This window comes from Porites lutea, chromosome 6 (assembly GCF_958299795.1).
Source record: "Porites lutea chromosome 6, jaPorLute2.1, whole genome shotgun sequence".
In the NCBI taxonomy this organism is placed as follows: Eukaryota; Metazoa; Cnidaria; class Anthozoa; order Scleractinia; family Poritidae; genus Porites; species Porites lutea.
In genome coordinates, this window is record NC_133206.1 from 22,435,773 (window position 1) to 22,456,186 (window position 20,414).

Sequence of the window (20,414 nt, forward strand, 5' to 3'; positions counted from 1 at the left end):
TTAAAAAATAACTAACGTATTTGTGGCTATTTTTCCCGCAGCTGTATGTAGTTTACGCTCAATGAACTGATGTGTAGTCATTGAACTACTGGTGTGGTTACTGATCTGTTGTGTACTTATTGAACTGCTGTGTCGTTATTGAACTAACAAAAAGGAAAACTATCCCAGCTACTTTCAGGGGCCCGAGGAATATTATTAAACATTGTCCTTTTGTAAATATTTTTAATACTTCAAGCGGGTCATCTCCTTGTTACTGCTAGTCATTTGCTTTAATAAAAACCGCAAGGGTGTGGCTTCATTCCTGTTTGGCCGTAGATAACATTTTAATCAATTCATATCCATAAATATGAACCAGACCCAAAGCAATTTGGGATGGACAACTAGAAAAGTTAAGGGGAAGAGTGGGAGGATTAGAGTTTCTCCTTTGTACGTTTATTTTTTATTTGGTTTGCTTTATATGCATGTTTATTTTCTTAGCTTGTATGTATTCTGCATTTTCCAGCTGTTTGCATTTTTTTTGTCACAGGTTTTTTTCATAAGGATCCTCCCCCCCTACTTAGGGAAATATTTATTATTGCTGTTCAAAATTTTGAACGATTTTCAATGAAAGAAAAAACTTAAAAGCTCTGTGATGAGATTAAGATGCCTTCCTTCACATAGTTTACAAATCAGAGCTAATCAAATAAGCCCTGGGAAACAAAATAATGGATGATATTACAGAAATTTCCTGGGTAGCAGTATAAACAAGAAATAGCCTTATTTGTATGTAATAATGACACCAAAATTCACTGACCATTATTATTGCTAATGAAATTATGTTACAGTTTTGAAGTATCACTCATGGTATACGTATTTGTAGTATTTTGTACCAAAGATCACTACAAGTTATGCTCAAGTTCTTAGTTACAGTCAGTGACAGAAATAGTTTACAATTTGAGACAGAATCCGCCTGTTTGCTGTCACTCGAGCTTTACCATCAAATTTCTCCTTCAGTATAAGTTCCAGCCCATCTGCTCCCCCTCTTTGGAATGCCAGCTGCAAATGCTGCATTCCCAGCCCAGAATCAGCAATTTTTGTAGCCATTCCAGTAGAAATAGCCTTGTCATTGATCAAAGGCTGAAGTGTTTGCTGAAGCAAACTTCTCTTGGCAAGGTGGATATTGTGCTCCTTGACCCATGCTACAGAAAAGCTATGTTTTCCAAGCAGCTTTGAATTTAAGAACTTGCTGACAAGTTTAAACAGTGACTGGACATCAGCTATGGCATTATGGGCTTCATAGCTGCAGAGTAGAAGGTCTTGCACCAGATTTTCTTGACTGTGTGATTTACGAGCAGGAAGGAGTTCTCTAAAGGCTGTTAATGTGTCAGAAAACCCTGGAACAATTGCTGAGAATTCTTTGTATAATCCAGTGGACTCAAAGTCTTTCATCAGATGCTTTGCATCGAAACATTTACAGTTGTGGGCTATCAACAGGCAGGAAGACTTGGGCTTGAGCCACGCTATCATCCTAGATAATGCCTCCTCCAGTGGAACTGCCTGGACAGGACGGCCTTTGTGAAAAAGAATGCCTCGCTGAAAGGTAAGCTTATTTACTGATGATGCACCCGGTGGGTTTAGTTGGAAGTACATAAACCTCGAACTCGTCTGCCCCATCAGTTGCTGCAATTTGCAGTATTTCAGTATCATTACCTGCAGAAGAGAAGAAACTGCAGCTGTTTGGTGGTTTTGGTACATTGTATACATTTTGGTATAGTTGATAGGTTTATCAGGAACATTTGCATGCAAACTAAATACTGGTTACAAGAACCTCAACCTGCTGAAAAAATGTCCTTTACTGTTGTTAGGACATTTATATAATTATAATAATAATAATAATAATAATAATAATAATATTACTTATGTTGCACTCTGTGTATCCATAAAAATAATAAAATGCCCTATTGTACTAATTCACAGAGATAATAACCTGCCCTAAAATAGAAAAATGCCTTACAAAATTAATAGACTAATGTTATTAAAAAGGCTAGAAAAACAAAATTTACAAGTACAACCAATGTTATTTAAAATTACGACTATAACCTAGAGCAAGAAAAGGCTAGAAAAGCAAAAATTTAATGGTTTAAAAATGATTAACAATGTGAATTCACATTCCAATAATAATATATTCTGTAAAGCTGGACGATTTCTCTTAATCATATTTGAAATAATTTACCGTATATTACCTCGAGATGATGTCTCTAGATCAAATACTATATTTGTAAGGTTTTGTTGACGCAACTGCTTTGTACTTGATTCACAGGGTTTTGGAGGAGGAGGAATTTCTGCTGCATCATTCTCTGGTAAATGTCCCATGCCACTCTTGTACTGGGAACCCTCCCTGGTTTCTGTTTGCTTTGTCTTTGAAAGCCTGTGTAAATTCATAGTCTGTTATAATTGCTGCATGTGCATGAAAATGATTCCAGTTTTATTGGCTAGGTTAATACATCTGCAGAACATAGACAAAATTGTAGGCTAAATCATATTTTCAAACAATATAATTATTATATTATTAAAGTCTACAAACACACTGTACCTCTTCTCCTTCTGCCGTCTTCTTTGTTGCTTGAATTTTTTAGTTTGTTGCCTTGCCCTTTGGTGTGACATCTTAGCATCCATTCTTGTCAAGTGTTTTATCCCTTGTGTTCCAGGGGAAAGGTGAATTTTCTGAAGGGCCTGTGTGCAAAATTAGGAGTGTTTTTTTAGTGCACGTGTGTGTTTATGTAGACAGATTCTTATGTCTAGTTGTACACTGTACATGTATGTATTGAAAATTAAGTGCTTTATGTATTAATTGGAAGTAATGATATATTATTGTAGAATACTCAAGAGTACAAGGAGTAAAACTGCAAATTTTAGCTGTGGCATTCAAATAAATGACAAGGAAGCAGAAGATATTTAATCGTGTACCACCTGGTGGTGAGAAAGCCTAGGTGATCCTATTTCTAATGCCACACAAAATGTGTATTGGTATGTAACAAGGAGTAATACTGTACTTGTCCACATTACATACCTCACTCACATATGAATGGCCAATATTCTTTTGGCTCACTGCGCATGCCACACGATAGTCATTGCTCTCACTTGAGCCGTAATGCCTGATTTTGGGGGCTTTGCTGCCTATGGTATTATTTAGTCCTTCATTGGCTTGGCTAGATCCAAGTGGAGCCAACTTTTCTGCATTGTCACAGTAAATTTCGATGGTTTCTTGCAGGTCTTTTTTCAAGTCTTCCCCCTCTAGATCTTTGCCATGGGGTAGAGTGCTGTGACGATAGCTGACGGGATCTTTTAGGTACTTGCACCAAGAGATGGAACAAGTGCCATGATCACCAAAGGCATGTGGAACTATCGCTCGGAGGCCATTTTTTACTCCAGTGGGGTCATTTTTGTTTTGTGTAACAGCATAGCTGAAGCACTTCTGCAAATAGTCAATCACTTTAGCAGTTAACTTTTTGTGTGATTTCTGTAAACCATAAAGAGAAGACGCAAAAGCTCTCTTTGCATGGACAATGTCAGACCATTTTTCAACGTCATGGTCAAGGGTGTCTCTCACTTTCTTTATAGTTGAAGAATCATCATCCCCCACAAGGATTGCCATCTGGGCTTCACCGTTTTCCTCACATGATTTCACAACCTGAGCACATACATCTGCTTCCATGCTCTTTGATGAGCCATCCCAGTTACATCTGCAGTCGTGCGTGCGAGCCCTCTTTCCAGCTCTACTCGCTGCTTCGCATGTTGCACACCTCTTAGTCCTTGTTCCAAATCCAATCACCTTGCCTGTTTTTACACCAATCAGAGAACCAACTCCTGACAATATAAAAAGTAAACCAAAGAAAAAAAAACCTGAGTGGTGTAATCAAGGGGGTGGACCTCATGTAGATTTTGGATGGGTATGTGCTGCTCAGACCTAAAGTGTTGGACTTACTTTAGAAGGATTTTACATGCAAAATGATGCCCTTTGAGGCAATTCACAAGTTATTTGAAATCCTGTTCTTTTCAGATTAATACATGTATTCCTAACACATTCAATTAGCCTAATGAGTAGCACATACCTGTTAAGGTATTTTGAGCGAGTTGCCCAATACCCCCTGCAGTAAAACTAAAAGTATGCCACATGAAAGATTGGGTCATGGATGTAGTTCCCTGAGAATTTTAGACAGATGTCTTGGTAAGAATTAGTACTTCAACTGTGATAACAGCAGATAAATAAGCCATCTTACTGAAAGGAAAAATCTTTAAAACTAGTTTGTGATAACTTCAGGGCACCCTTCAATAAATAAACTCTTTCTGCCACCCCATCCCCAAATTATTTACATGAGTTGTTAGGTTACTGTTTACAACATAGTTATGTTGTGGGAAAGTTATTCAATATTCTTATTCTTAGCACCTTATTTCAAGTACCTGTTAAACTATTATGACCCTTCTCTCTTTTCTGCCACCCCATATCATAGGACGCTCCAATAGGCACTGTTTCATTTACACGTTCGGTACTTCCCCACTGTTTCTTTTCCTCCTCTAACATACGTTCACAGGATGTGTTAGCAATGTCCTCGATGGCCGGACCAATTTCTCGTTCTCTGGCTTTTAATGTGTCCCCATGAACAGGAGGGATGTTTAAAGAGGATAATAGAGCATTTACATGTGTTGCTCCCATTCCTGCATGTAGCATTCCTGTGAATGTAAATAAAGAGTAAATAATCGAGAAAAAAGTTGGTACAAATCTGTACAAATGTAAGTGTGATAAGTTACAAAGTCACGTAACAAACCTGCGGCGAGCTTTGTGTTTACGTCGAAGATTGGACGTCCACGCATCTTGCCAGGCACCCTGTGGGTTTTACTTGTTTGACAGATGTTTAGTTCTCCGCAATCTGGATTAGAGCACATTATGTACAGGAAAGAACCCAATCCAGAGACTGTTTCGTCTGTGATGCGGGATAATTGAAGTGGTTTGGCACAAGTGTTGCATCCACGATCCAACGCTTCAGCGAGTAAGTCAAGTTCGACGACACGCCTACCGCTTATTTTGGTCATATTCTCAAAACACACCTCTTCACGGTCTGGCGATTTATGTTCCCAAATTTTGCCTAAGTTTTTTTCTTCGACCTGCTTCGTGAATGGATAGGCACCTGCGAAAGCGCCCTTTGTTGTCGCGAGACGGGCCGGCAATTTTCTGTTCCGCCATATTGGATGTCGCAATGTTATGCGCAGTAGGGAATGCGCAATGCAAAACCAGGGAATCACCTTAAGTTTGCAAGTCGCTATTTGTCTCCTTGCTAGCAATTCTATGGGTATAAACATAAACTGAAAAGCTCACATCCCTTTAAATTTGTTAATAACCGAAAAGTGATCCTCATTTTCAACGACTACGAATTAAAGACAACCAAAAACTGGTTTTACATAGATGCGGTGGTTTTTGTTATTGTTGGTTTGCTTTTATTGTTTCGCTGGACTTTTAGTTTCAGAGCTCTCGACAGGCCTCAAACAGCTAACATTTCTTTAAAAAGGCACCATTATTGAAACCTTTTTCAACAAAGATTCCGATGTATGCTTTCTCAGATACGACGGATTTCATCATTTCTTTTTTTAAGATTCAATTTCAATTTCTACCTCGACGAAACTAAAATATTACTAACAAGCCTAACAGGCTCTTCTATATAAAGAAATAGTCTTACGACGTCTAAAAAAGCCTTCAGCATCATGTTTAGTATGTTGAGAAAATTCAGTTAAGACTTTACTTTTCAAAGTTCTGTGAGAGGCATCCAGGTAAGTACAATCTATTTTTCTATTTATTCTGTGAAAGTTTTATTCAGATATATGTAGTTTTTCGTACATTGAGAGCGGGCGGAATTCTCCAAATCCTACAAACTGATTGGTTCCGGGAGCGGGCGTTTCTTCGAAAGGAATCGTTGGCGGCTTCATTCACATGATAGATGGAATCCACCAGGAAATTGAGAAACTTTAATTTTCAGAGGACAAAAACCTTGTACCAGAATAATTTAAAGAATATTGCATTCTTTTTTACATTTTTCAAGGGCTAAAGATGTAATTAGTATAGATAACTTTAATTTCGCGTTTTTGAGTACAACGATTTTCATTTCAAAGGCAATGTTATTTAACATACCTTTGAATTGATGAAATAAAACGACTTTATCAAAGGAAAAATATCGTCAAAATTAAGAAAAACGTAACAGCGGGACTAAATGTCAACAGTAACAACAAAGCAGTTCTCACAATGTCCGCCAGCAGTTCATGCCTGTGCGTGAATTATTGTTCTTGAGTCAACTGACCACAACATCCATTTACACTGAAAATTCCTCAGAAAAGTAAAAATATGATCGTAATAAACTCGTTCTTTCTTGACTATGGACAAATGCGAGTCACTTAATTTTCGCGTCATGTTGTGTTCGCAACACTTATTGTTCGCGTCACTTAAATTTCGCGATTTTTTTCTGTATCGCGAAATTCGCGAAAAATTCATGTTGTGAGGTAGCTAGAAACAAATGAATTTTATTATTCAGAAAAAATAGGTGAAAAGAGAACCAAACAAATCACCCGTCAAAACCGCTCAAGTATTAACGCAAAACAGGGAAGAAGTTGTAGTTTTTCGAATTGATCTTCAATCTGCCTTTTACGCACTGTTGATTCGACATATCATGCTGTTTTTAGTCTTGTTTTCCATTTTTACTCTCTGAAACTAGATTTTGTAGTTTTCCATTACATTTCGCCACGCCAGTTTTCTTCTCAAAAGCTTGTTGTCAATGATTACATTTTTGCATCGCATAACAATTTAAACAATACTGTTGACAAGTGGTTTTTAACGTAAAATTTAGCGTGTATAAACAGCGGACATTTCGGGACGCCACCACTGCTCTCCCCGCGTCATGCCGTCTAAGGAACGACCGCAGAAATTACCTACAGCTAACGCTCAAACTGGGATCAGGTAATTTTAGCGAATTCTAATACATTCTCTCTTACGTAATCCCGCTAAAATTGCGCCCGATACAAACTCTCACGTTTATGCTTACTGGGGCCGATTTTGGCTGCCACAGGATCTGATTGACTATTGGAATCAACGGAAGTTGAAAGCTATTATTCCTCGCGTGGTTGTTTTCGCGAATGATCCGCCGTGAGCGGAGAGAAGGATTTTGCTGTCTTTTTTATTGTTTTACGGTCTTCCGGTTGGAAAATATACCTTAATATGTGCCATGGAAATTCAGAAAATTCAGATGTTGTCCATATCCTCTCAGGATTTGCTTAATAGGCCATTTCTGAGTCCCCCCGGGCCTCTGTTTCAAAACGAGGGTACGTGCTCAGCCTTTGATATGAAAATTATTTTTCAATCTCATGAAAATAAAACTCATTTTCACAAGAAAGGTTGTGGAACTCGGAAGTGGCCTACTTACGGAACTGTTGTGAGTGTGTCGCGGAGCCTAATCCCTCTGCAGGTTGTTGACCTCGAACGTCGAACAAAGTGCGTTTTGATTTACCAACAAACGACTGCAAGTCGAAATACTGTCCATCTTAGAACTGGTTTCATTTGAAAGTTTAGTCGGGAATGACTTCTCTGAACGGGGTATGCAAGCTGAGGCTCACTGCCAAAGAAACCTCAATCGCCAACTGTGAAGTATTAGACGAAAAATATCGCATCGCTGTTCAAGGAATTTTTGTAGGCATTATTTAAAAGCCAGTGTTATAGTTGTAAGGTAACAGACTTGTTGTTTGCCTTCGCTTTTTGTAAAAAAGTAACCAGAAAAACTGTTGTCCTCGCTCGTTGGCTGTTTGCTAATTTAGGTTATTAAATTTAGCGAGCTTTTCAGAACTGCATCAAACAACAACACAACCGAACTACAAAGTGTGTTTGTAATAGTTGTTTATCATTTTGTTTATAGCTTCGTTGCGCATGTAGTTTTAGTATTGTCGTTTCGTCTATCAAAAGAGGCAGATAGTATTAACCTGGATTTACAGAAAAATATATTTTCCTAGGCGGTTGTTTTTAGTAAATTCGCAAATTGCAAGTGTACTCACAGGACTAAATTAAATGCACTTGAGAACTCGTTTGGTTTGTTCTGACTCATGAAGTGAAAATCGGGGAACAATAAGAAAAATAGAAATTTCATTATTTTAAAAATCGAGCACACCTAGCCAAAATGTTAAAACTCGTGTCGCCGTCTTTTCGAAAACGTTTTACCTTCTACGCCCACAAAAATAACCTTCAAGATCTGCTTTAATCTCGCAAGAAGTTAAATGTAACTGTGCTGTTTTATTTTTAGTTGTAAAAAAAATAAAAGCTATTTTCTGCATTTTCCCACGTATGAAAAATTTGCATACTAAAAATCATGCAACGAAAGTAATTTTGGTTGGCAGATTCGGCAAACGTCAATCAATCAAAAAAGTGGGCGATAGACATTTCGTAGAAGGTTTGTATCAGGTTCTCTTTTCGTTTTGCCTTGCCCGCCGGAATGTTATTTACAAAGCGAAACAAAAATAGTGCGTTATCTCAGGTTAGCTAACGCTTCACTACGCAGATCTGAGTGTTGCTTCTGATAAAAAATGAATAAATAAGACACCCTCTTCTATTTGGATGAAAAAAATATTCAACCAATCAGAAGCACTACCCAGATCTGGATAGTGACGCGTCATCAGTATGGAATTTCTGCGCTCGTTCCTCAGACGTCATTTGTTGGGGAAACCAGTTGCGGCGTTACGTTATGTCGGCTGTTTCTTAGCCTACTTTCAAATATTTAGCTTTTTTTTTAACAAAATGTTTCGTTTATCAGGTGAATGAGTGATTGAGAGTCCCAATATTTAACTCAAGCAAGCGATTTATTTAAACTTCCGGCTTCACCTGCACCAATCGGCATTTTACTTAAAACATGCAATAAAAGCCTTGCTGTATTTTTCCTTTTAAACGCTACGCAAACCCGCATAAAGACGGAACTTTTTCTGAAGAACGATAAAGTTGGCCATCGATAATTATGTATCATTTTCAGCGACGTCTTTAAAAAAAGGATTCCATTTTTAAAATTTCATTCACGACACTACTATAAAATTAATGATGATGATAAGGCGATCACGAAGGTATTTCGATCAAGTATTGATTTAATCAACTGTACATTATTTCAGTTTTTTTTCGTCTAGTCTACGTTCTTTATCTTTTCTTTTTTTTTTGTCTTTTTTTCAGCTCTTAAAATATTGTCATGTACAGCATAGAAGAGGTTATGTGGGCCATCAAGGTCACAGTTTTTGTTTCTTTGTACCTCCTTAACACAAATCGTGTTCATAAATCCATCGAGTTATGCAAAGAACATTTACTTCTTCTCGGCCACAAAGCACTAAAATATGAAAAGGAGTTTGTTAGGCGCACTTATTTAACGGTATATGTACAGATGTCTAAAGCGTACCGTCTTATTAAGGATCACAGGAATGTAATCAAATGTGGCAAAAGGCTTCTCGCCATTTCAAGAGAGACTGGCAACAAAACATTAGAAGGAAAAGTAATTTGTTTCATGGCGGAATCATATAAATGCCAACGTGAGTACGGTAAGGCAAAAGAGCTTTGCTTGAAAGCAATTAGCATTGGGATAGAGACTGGAGAAAAAGAAGTGGAAGTACGATGCTATGTAACCCTAGGAAGAATCTTTGTGTCTCTCGGTGAATATGTCAAGGCTAAAGAATGTCAAGAAAAAGCACTTGCAATCGCAGAAAACATTGGCGATAGAGAAATAGAAGCCAACTGCTATGGAAACCTGGGAATTACCGTTCAGTTTCTTGGTGAATATGTCAAGGCTAAAGAATATCAGGAGACAGCAATAGCAATCGCAGAAAAAATTGGCGATAGGGAAACAGAAGCCAAATGCTATGATATCCAAGGAAGTATCCTTCAGTCTCTTGGTGAACATGCCAAGGCTAAAGAATATCAAGAAAAGGCACTTGCGATTGCACAAACGATCGACGACAAGGAAATAGAAGCTAAATGCTGTGTAAACCTAGGAAGTATCTTTCGGTCTCTCCATGAATATGACAAGGCTGAACAATGTCAAGAAAAAGCCCTTGCAATCGCACTAAAAATTGACAGCAAGGAAACACAAGTCAAATGCTACGCACACCTAGGAACTATCTCTCAGTGCCTCTGTGAATATTCCAGGGCCAATGAACGTCTCCAAAAAGCACTTGCGTTAGCAGAAAAAATTGGCGACAGGGAAACAGAAGCAGCATGCTATGAAAACCTAGGAAGAGTCTTTCAGTCCCTTGGTGAATTCGTAAAGGCTAAAGAATATCTCGAGAAACTACTTGCAATGGCAGAAAAAAATGGTGACAAAAAAACAGAGGCCGCATGTTACCTAAAACTAGGAAAAGTCTTTAATTTTTTCGGTGAAAATGTCAAGGCTCAAGAGTATCAAGAAAAAGCACTTGCAATTGCAGAAAAAACCTGCAACAGGGAAACAGAAGCCGAATGCTATATAAACCTAGCATGTATATGTACCTCTGAATATGACAAAGCTAAGGAATACCAAGAGAAGGCACTTACGATCGCAAAAACATTTGGCGACAAGGAAACAGAAGCAAAATGCTTTGTTATCCAAGGAAACATATTTCAGTCACTCGGTGAATATGTCAAGGCTAAAACATTTCAAGAAAAGGCACTTTCAATCGCCGAAAAAACTGGCGACAGCCAAACAGTAGTTAAGTGCTATGTGAACCTAGGATGTATCTACCCTTTTCTCGGGGAATATGATAGTGCTAAAGACTATCAAGAAAAAGCACTTACAATCGCTAGAAAAATTGGAGACCGGGAGACAGAAGCGAAATGCTATGTAAACCGAGCAAGAGTCTTCGAGGGCCTCTGTGAATATAACAAGGCTAAAGAACATCAAGAAAAAGCACTTGCAATAGCAGAACAGATTGGCGACAGAGAAACAGAAGCCAAATGCTGTTTAAACCCAGGATGTATCTCTTGGTTTCTTGCTGAATATGACAAGGCCAAAAAGTACCTCAACAAAGCAATAGCGATAGGGGAAAAAATTGGCGACAGGGAAACAGAAGGCGAACGCTATGGAAACCTAGGAGTTGTCTTTCAGTCTCTCGGTGAATACGACCAGGCTAAAACATATCAAGAAAAAGCGCTTGAAATCGCAGAAAAAATTGGCACCACGAAAACAGAAGCCATATGCTATGTAAACCTAGGAAGTATCGCTCAGTCTCTCTGTGAATATGCAAAGGCTAAAGAATACCTTAGAAAAGCACGCTCAATCACTGAAAGAAGTGGCGACAGGGAAACAGAAGCCAAATGCTATGTAATCCTAGGAAGAGTCTTTCACTCTCTCGGTGAATATGTCAAGGCTAAAGAATATCAAGAAAAAGCATTACCGATGGCAGAAAAAATTGGCGACAGGGGAACAGAAGCCCAGTGCCATGTAAACCTAGGAATGGTATTTCATTCTCTCGGTGAATATGTTAAGGCTAAAGAATGTCAAGAAAAAGCACTTGCAATCGCTGAAAAAATTGGCCACAGGGAAACAGAAGCAAGAGGCTATGTAAGCCTAGGGGGAGTCTTCCATTGTCTCAGTGAGTATGTCAAGGCTAAAGAATATTCTGAAAAAGCCCTCGCAATCGCACAAGAAATTGGCGACAGGAAAACAGAAGTCGTATGCTATGCAAACCTAGGAAAAGTCTTTAAGTCTCTCAACAAATATACTAAGGCTAAAGAATACCTGGAAAGAGCACTTACATTCGCGAAAAAAGTTGGTGACAGAAAAACAGAAGCCACATGCTACGGAGACCTAGGAGTAATCTTTCAAATTCGTGGAGAATTTGGCCAGGCTAAAGAATATTTAGAAAAAGCAATTGAAATCTCCGAAAAAATCGGCGACAGGAAAACAGAAGCAAAATGGTATGGACTTCTAGCACTTCAGTTTTGCAGAGAACATGTCGTCAAGACTAAAGACTATTTAGAAAGAGAACTCGCAATATATAAAGACATTGGGGAGATAGAACGAGAGTTAATAACCCACTTAACTATTTCATATTGCACGATAAACGACAACACACATGAAGCTAAATCACATTTCTTTGCAAGCATCAACAACAGAGAAGTTATTCGCCGTTTTCTGAAAGATCAGGACCAATTCAAGATATCGTATTTTGACAAGACCAGTAGTTACTATGGACTTATGAGTCAGTTGCTTTGTCTTACTGGGAATCCTTACGTAGGTCTTTACACAGAGGAAATTGGACGAGGCAGAGCCCTAGCAGACTTGATGTCAGCCCAATACTCCACACAAAACGAAATATCAGTCTGTCCACAGGCATGGGATGGTATTCAGAGAATCATGAAGAAAGAAAACAACTGTGTTTGTCTTTACATTTCATACTATGAGGACTGTATTAATTTGTTTGTTGTTAAAGCAGACCACCAATTAATTTTGCGACACAAAAACGTCAATGACTGTTTCGCTGGCAAACGATCAGCAAGCAGAGTGGCTGACGTTTTTTCCAGCGAGATTTACAGAAAGGTACAGTGCTTAGCTCCGGAGCAATGCGAAGATCGATCCTGGTTTCCTTCAAATGATTTCTCACACCAAAAGCGCAAGTCATCTCAAGAAAATAGTCTCACAGTGTCCCGCCTTGTAGAAGAGGGTGAAGACGACCAGCAGCACATCCTTACTTTTGCCGATGGTTACAAAATGATCATCGCTCCTGTAGCTGAACTGCTTGATAAACCCGAAATCATCATTGTTCCTGATCGCTTGCTTTTCACAGTTCCATTTGCAGCGTTAAAGGACGAAAAAGGAAAGTATTTATCCGAGTCTTTCAGGATTCGCATCATTCCCTCTTTGACAACTCTCAAGATGATTCAGGACAGTCCAGCAGATTATCACAGCCACACTGGTGCACTGATAGTAGGGGACCCTGATGTGGGTGAGGTGCTTTACAAGGGAAATCTTCAGCAAATATCGAGGCTGCCTTTTGCAGGCGACGAAGTAGAGATGATTGAAAAACATCTCGGCATTCAACCTCTGCTAGGAAAGCAGGCAACAAAGAAGGCGGTCCTTCAAAACATAAATTCAGTATCTCTGATACATTTAGCTTGTCACGGCGATGCCGAAAGGGGAGAAATTGTTCTTGCCCCTCCACCTCTTACTGATAGGAAACCTCAAGAAGAAGACTACTTATTGACAATGGCTGACATTTCACAAGTTAGACTGCGAGCAAAACTGGTAGTCCTAAGCTGTTGTCACAGTGCAAAAGGACAGATCAAGACGGAGGGAGTGGTTGGTACTGCTCGAGCATTTTTAGGTTCCGGTGCACGGTCAGTGTTGGTGGCACTGTGGGCCATAGACGACGAAGCGACAATGCAGTTTATGAGTCGTTTCTACGAGCACCTTGTTCGTGGGGAAAGTGCCAGTGAATCTCTTCACCAGGTAATGAAGTGGATGAGAGAAAACGGCTTCTCTGACGTTGAACAATGGGCTCCTTTTATGCTGATTGGAGATAACGTGACATTGGATTTTCAAACGTTAAGGTTAGTAGACATTTATTGACATCCCTAGGTTGGACTTGAAGATGGTCCAGTCCCGGCTCAGCTGACTAACTGTGGTGCTGGGTCGTGCCCAGTTAGAAGAAAAACGTTTGGTTTTATCATTTCAACTGCACTAGCCCTTGGTTACTTTCAACTCCGTAGACAAAACCACATTTTTGCGCTTAAATGAAAAGACGTTCCCTTAGAGGAGAAGCTTGTATTTTATTTATTCAATTTTTTGTTTTGATTGGCACATAAAGCCACTATCACAACCACAAAGTTGCTCTTGTAGTCTGCAATAATTAGTTAATGATAATGGCTAGACGTTTATCATTCCTCGCTATATGTCTGCAGGTATGACAAAGTTTCTATAGGGCCTCATTTGACGTGGACATTATTTCAAATTGCACACTACTGACTAGGAAAAAAATGCTGACTAAAATTAAAATGCGTATAAAAGACTGACTAACTGTACCCAATTTGGAATTTGGGATGCTAAGTCTCAAAGTAGTCATGTTTATCAGTGAATATTTAGCCGTAATATTGAGTTGTTAAGAAAGGAGAAAGATTTTCTTAAGAGGTGGAGGGCGTGTTCGGATGAGAAAATTCAGGAACGCTATTGTTTATCATTATTACTTTTATTTTTCAGAGCAGGAAGTCACGAAACTCAGTCCCGAAGCGCAGCCTCATTTTCGGCGAGTGACCAAGTCCAAGAAGTGACTGGTGAATGCAAACGTTTCTCCCTACAAGGCGGCGATCGATAAATTGAACATTAAACCACGTGATAAGTAAATCAAGCGATAACTCAAAGACAATTCTAAACAACAAGATCACATAATGTACATATAAAATGTATATATCAGTGTAAGCACAGTTGAACACGGTCCCGACATTTTAAACTTGAAAAAGAAATTGTTTATCGAAGAACATTAAGTGCTCAAACAAAGCGCCGCCTAGTCATATTTACCATTTTTAGCAAGGAAATGTTAAGTGTGAAATAAATAAATGACTTTATATTTTCTAATAACTTTTTAACAGGCAACTTTCGATATATTAAAATTCAGCATGATAGCGAGTCTTAAAGGACACAAACAAAGAAAATGAATAAATCATGATTCTTCATGTTTATTCATTTTCTTTGCTTGTGTCCTCTAAGACTCGCTATCATGCTGAATTTTAATATACCGAAAGCTGCCTATTGCAAATCAGTTTTTGAATAAGACAAGTAGGAGACGCCTCAGCGGGCTCATGCCAGTAGTCCCTCTTAAAAATTTCAAGTAAGTCCCCTTTAATTGACGTTAAATAATTTCAAGTAATTGCCAGTCAGATTGTCTGCAAAAGACGGTTTGAAGTATTACTAATCGAAAGATTGGAAGAGATACTGTTTGAGAGTGTTAAAGGCTCAAAGCGCTTTTGCTCATTTATTAAACTTAAATTCATTTTAGAAAGTTGAGAAAGGTTAGAGACAATAAAAATAAACTTTCAAAGAATGGGAAAACAACGCATGACAACACTTCTTTCAGTTCCTGCTCCTCCAAATAAAATAGCGAAGATAACGAAGAAAAATGATAGGTTTAATAAGCAGAACAACAACTCTGCTCATGCATTACACTTTTTTTTTACTACCTTACTGTCACAACACTGCTAACGAGCGAAATTTCTTTACTTAACGTCTCATGGAGAACGTAAACACCAAATATAAATGACCATTTTTTTTTCTAAACATGTGTGAGGCCACTGGGAATTCAACTACGAAACATTTCCTATAAATGGCAGTTTCAGCGAGTCGAAATAATCGCGATTGGAGAATCGGCCGGTGTTAGACGCAGATTGTGGACTGTGGACTGCAGACTGCGGACCACGGGTAAAACGCTGACTGAGTGTAAAATGCAGACTGCAGACTGAGAGTAAAACGCAGGCTGGGTGCAAAATGCAGAATGAGGACTGCTGACTGGGGTAAAATGTAGACCGAGCATAAACTGTAGTCGCGGAAGAGTTAAAGGGCAAAAAAATCCCACAAATGCATGTAAACGATCACTTACTTGACATCTGCTTTCACAAATCCATTCAACGTCGTCGACGACCCGAAAACACAATCGCAATCTTGGAACCTTTTCTCCGTTCTAGAGACCTCACGCTCCAAGTTTTCGATACACGTGACCGTGAATTGGTACAACACCACGATGTTTACACTTAAATAAAAGCTACTGTACAGAAAGAATAACGGCGATCAAAAAGGGAGTAAATCATTCCAACGACAAAGAAAGATGTTCTGCTGGATAACCGTCTATAAAAAAAAAAAGCAAATCAAGGTCCGCACACTTTAGCTGTTCGGATGTTAAATAATACTTCTGGCGAATGTGCCAGCTAGCTATTTGGAGAAGAAGGAGCACAAATGTTTAAAACTTCTGCAGTCTGCAATTTACACGCAGTCTACATCTTACCCCTGGTCCACAGTCTACAGTCCGCAGTCCGCAGTCTTCGTCTTACACTGACTGATTGGAGAATACCAAAATTTATATTAATAGAGGGGAGTTTAAGCAACCACGACGGCGACGGCAACGAGGAAAGCAATCGGTTTAATAAGGTGCGGTCACACTAGCAGTTTTACCCACAGGCAAATGGCTCTTACCCACGGGGAAGCAATTTTTTGTGTGACCGAATTCCCTATGGAAAAATTGCCTCGGGGAAATTGGAACGAAAGAATTACCCATGACAGTTCTCGACGTTGGTTCTATGGGTTAATAGGAAACCAAAGCATTTGATCATATTTACATGTATTTTGCGCAATATAAATATTAAATTATTATTATTATTATTATTATTATTATTATTATTATTATTATTATTATTATTATTATTATTATTATTATTATTATTACTGTGTAACCGCAAACATGAAAGAAATCAAAACCTAAGGTGAACCCAAACCCAGTCATTTCCGCAAGGGCAGCTTTGGGGAACAGGTCTAGTACAAACGCACCTATTACCAAACAACAACTCTTCAGATGCATCACGCTTTTTTGACATTTCTCCGCCGACACTGCACGACTACGACGTGAAACTTTCCAGTGTGACGTATTATAGAGGACGTGAAAACACTCGACGACAAAATTTTCTTCCTATTTTTTAACTTTGGTATGCTCCTTAAAAATTCAACTCCAGGAAAACCCGCCTTCATTTAACCAATTGAGCCTGTTGGAATAACCACTATTAATCTTCAAAGAATGCGCATGCACTTTGTGGGTGTTTCTTAGTGTTGCGGAAACCATTGTGGGTTCGCTTTTGTGTTGTGGTGCCTGTATTGTTCAGTGCTTTTTCAATCTTTTGTATGACGTCATTTTGTGATTGCACACGTCCGCAACACCAAGAAACCACCCACTTTGAAAGGGGCGTCCCCAACTCCGTCGCCGTCCTGGTTGCTTAAAGTCTCTAGCGGTGTTTCCGTTCTCCCTGCTGCCATGTCGTCTGCATCGGTATACATAAAGTACTAACCTGATCGTTCAATCCAACAGTAATAAGAGAAAATTTTCCGACCATTTCCACCCACTTTGATCCAGTTACCGCATTTTCTTGGCCATTTGCTCTTGACAGACCTTTCCTAAACCAAACCTGCACAGAAATCAAAGACAGAGCTGCAATAATAGACAGACATCGGACAATGTCCGACGGAAACTCTACCCACGTACAATGAAATCCTATCTGTGGTCGGACGTGATGATCGGACGAATCAAATATCAAGCAATCACTTTGTAGCTAACGATTTAACAACAGTTATAACAACTGATACCAAAGTAGTATAGAAAGGTTGTTTTGCTCCTTTTTGAAGTTTGAAGTGGAATACATTAACACCTATGAAGTCATTGATTTTTTAATGTATTCCACTTCAAATTAACGAGATTTCACTTCAAAAAAGGAGTAAAACATCCCTACTATACTACCTACGAAATAGCTACAAAAAGAAGACAACGGAATTAATTTCATAATAGTACGTACAACAGTCGAACCTCCACTAACGGCCACCTTTCCACACCGACCATCTCTTTGTGACAGCCTTTTTTTTGGCGGGCAGTCTATACATTGACTCTTGTTTATAAAACCTCTCTCAACGGAGACCTCTCTACAAGGGCCACGTTCTTCTGTCCCCAAGGTAGCCGTTCTGGAGAGGTTCAACTGTACCTATTTCACCGGTGAGTAAAAATTACTCTTTCCATTTTATTTGCATAGAATTGCACGTCAATATAATGATGCCCATCAACTTTTCTGGTTTGTTCGGCTACAGTTGTTACATACTCGGACATATGTCCTTATCATTTAAGGGCCTGGAAGCAAACGTAAAACGTCCTCGAATCTGCTTCAGATGTTCTAAAGAAAGCAAGAGAGTGCCATTTAAACTGACTGACGCAAAAAAAGTGTTAAGACGAAAATCTACTGTTCTATTAACTAAGGGCCTGTTAATATGAGTTGAGCTAGCCCGGCTGGCCCACTTTACCCGCGCTGGCTTGGTCCCTTGTCTCATAAAATTGTCATTGTGTTTATACGAGAAAGCAGGCTGGACGGCTTAGCAAGATCTCGGCTGGTGGAAACGACAGCTTGACGCCCTAGACTTTGGAGCTTGTTACGGTAGATAGTATTGTATCACGTAAACGATAAACTAGAAGTAAACAGACTATCATTTTAAAAGTCACTACAGGAGGAACAGCGCCACAAGACTTTAGAGTGTTAAAACCAATGCACCAATAAATTTCTTACTAAAAGTCAGAACTTGCCGGCCAGGAAGAGCGTTTTGAAAATGACAAAGGCTTTTCTCGCGAGTTCTCCCTAAAAACTTATCACTACTGTGCATACTATTTATGGATACATTGATCTAGCTCAACACTGCTGATTAACAGTGAATTTCTAACCATCCATTTTCTGATTATAAACGGAAAGTGCCGAAACTATGACGAAGACGCAAACGAAAACGTCAAAAAAGCAATACGTAAGTGAGCAAAACAACAATTCTGCACGTGCATCACGCTCTTACTTCGCCTTCCTTACACAGCTACGACGCGAAATGACCAATTTTAAAGTACACTTTAAACGTGTACGGTTAGGGGATAAATGTACTCTACCCCTCTGGCTCTCTCTTCGGCTCCAGCGTATTTCCCCACTTTGAGGAATGGACGAGTTGAAATAATCGCGAAAAATTTCATGGTTGACTACAACAGCGCGCAAGACGAAGCCAAACTTGGTTCTGATTGACTACCCGAGCAGGCAGATGGACCTATTCTACTCGCTCGGAAGTTCAATCTTTTGACTCAGCATCTTGACCTCACGCTTGGTCAATAACGCAAATATACATGGCTGAATTGTAACGATTTTTTCGCATGACGTGAAAAGCGTTTTAAGGTGTGTACCTGTCCATCCTTTGTGAGAGCCCAAACGCTGTTCAGTCCAGCAGACACTTGCAGCAAGCGACAAGGACCCAGTTCTTGTGGCACGTCTGGTGAAGCAACTTTCTCCCACGTTGTCCCTTTAATCAAAATTCACAAACATGTTGGCCGTTTTTGTTAAGCCAAACGCATTTAACGTAAGGCGACGTTTAAATATAAGACTTAATTGCATCTAGTAAAAGAAGGGGACGTCTTAAATTAACTGGGACGCATTTACGCGGCAACTCGTCCGGAGACGACTGGAAAAAGACATTGCTGTGTCTTTTTTGTCGTCTACTTTTCTGCGTTCCGTTTTTACACCAGTCGACTATAACGTCTCAGACGTTAAATGCGTCTAAACGACTTTCAAGTTTCTGACATAAAAAAGGTCATTTAATCAAACAGCTCATGATTAGCATTTTGCTATCTTTCCTACGAATTCGCCATTTGGCTCATTGCGTTAGTACGAAAGTGGACAAATACATGTGTCCTACATAGCCATTTCAAAATGGCGCGCTGTATTCGATAAGGTATATATGTCATAATGTCGGTAGCTCGAAATAGTCATTATCTCTACCGCATAGCTTTTCGTGTCGACATGGAAAGCTATCCGTACAGTATAAACGGCGACGTTACAGAACTGAAACAAGGCGTTCACACGCATCGAACATCGTGCCAGGGCGATTGGCGAAGAGCGCTTTGTGGACTTAATTCCAGTCCTTACTTCTGAATATTTTTTCGTCTCAGTAGGTTCCAGTCCTCGCTCCTACTTATTTACTTTTGGTGACGATCCACCTTCAAGAACGGTGCGGCGTACCTTTGCTCCGTCAAAGAAATCGCGCCAAAATAACCATTCTTATGTGTGAATAGAAGCCCTATCTGGTATGGTTTACGTATCAGCGCAAGAGGTATCCGGTGTAGTCAGGAGCCGATTACGCGGCTCCTAGTATAGTGTGAACCGGATTACCTAAGGGCTTAATTACTTGAGGTGGACAGGCCTAGTTTGCCGGGTTGGCTGACTTTACCTAGATTGCGTCACGTTAACTAAATGCATCAAAAATCATACTTGTCATTACATAACAACCCAGCCAGCCTGTTTAGCTGTTATCGAGATGGGGTAATAACGGGATAAAAGTCATCTCGGCAAAGCGGACCAGCCCGGCTAATCAGGTCCTACCACACCTAAGGCCGACGGTGCTCCATTTTACTGGTGTCAAAATCTACTTAAAGCTACACGGGAAAGAAAGTAATGGAAACAAGGATTTGAGGCGCCCGCGGCCACCAAGGCCTTCAAACTCTGACCCTGTTTAAGAAAAAAAAATCGTTCATTTCATAACTCTTGATGACCCGATTCATTAACGAATTAGGTATTTTTGGGAAAAGCTTTTTTTTTAAAGCTTTTTACTCCAAAAAGACACCCTGTTCAAGATCCAAGACCCAGA

General features: G+C 39.4%; 2 protein-coding genes and 1 long non-coding RNA gene across 3 annotated transcripts in view; 2 read left to right on the forward strand and 1 right to left on the reverse strand.

Moving 5' to 3' along the window:
• The window catches only part of LOC140940282 (tectonin beta-propeller repeat-containing protein 1-like), a 54,255-nt gene that overhangs the window by 23,635 nt on the left and 10,206 nt on the right, over nucleotides 1–20,414 (reverse strand). The window contains exons 6-7 of the mRNA XM_073389209.1: nucleotides 18,958–19,073; nucleotides 17,054–17,170 (exon numbers count right to left, since the gene is read on the reverse strand). Of these exons, the coding sequence (XP_073245310.1) occupies nucleotides 17,054–17,170; nucleotides 18,958–19,073 (233 nt within the window). The remainder of the gene's footprint in view (nucleotides 1–17,053; nucleotides 17,171–18,957; nucleotides 19,074–20,414) is intronic.
• LOC140940285 (uncharacterized) lies at nucleotides 1,483–5,095 on the forward strand. The gene is made up of 3 exons (XR_012166335.1): nucleotides 1,483–1,579; nucleotides 2,300–2,339; nucleotides 3,251–5,095. It is a non-coding gene; the product is annotated as an uncharacterized lncRNA (long non-coding RNA).
• On the forward strand, nucleotides 8,837–13,595 carry LOC140940651 (uncharacterized). The gene is made up of 2 exons (XM_073389642.1): nucleotides 8,837–10,304; nucleotides 11,019–13,595. Exons 1-2 carry the CDS (start codon nucleotides 9,237–9,239, stop codon nucleotides 13,578–13,580), a joined length of 3,630 nt encoding a protein of 1,209 aa, XP_073245743.1. The 5' UTR covers nucleotides 8,837–9,236; the 3' UTR covers nucleotides 13,581–13,595.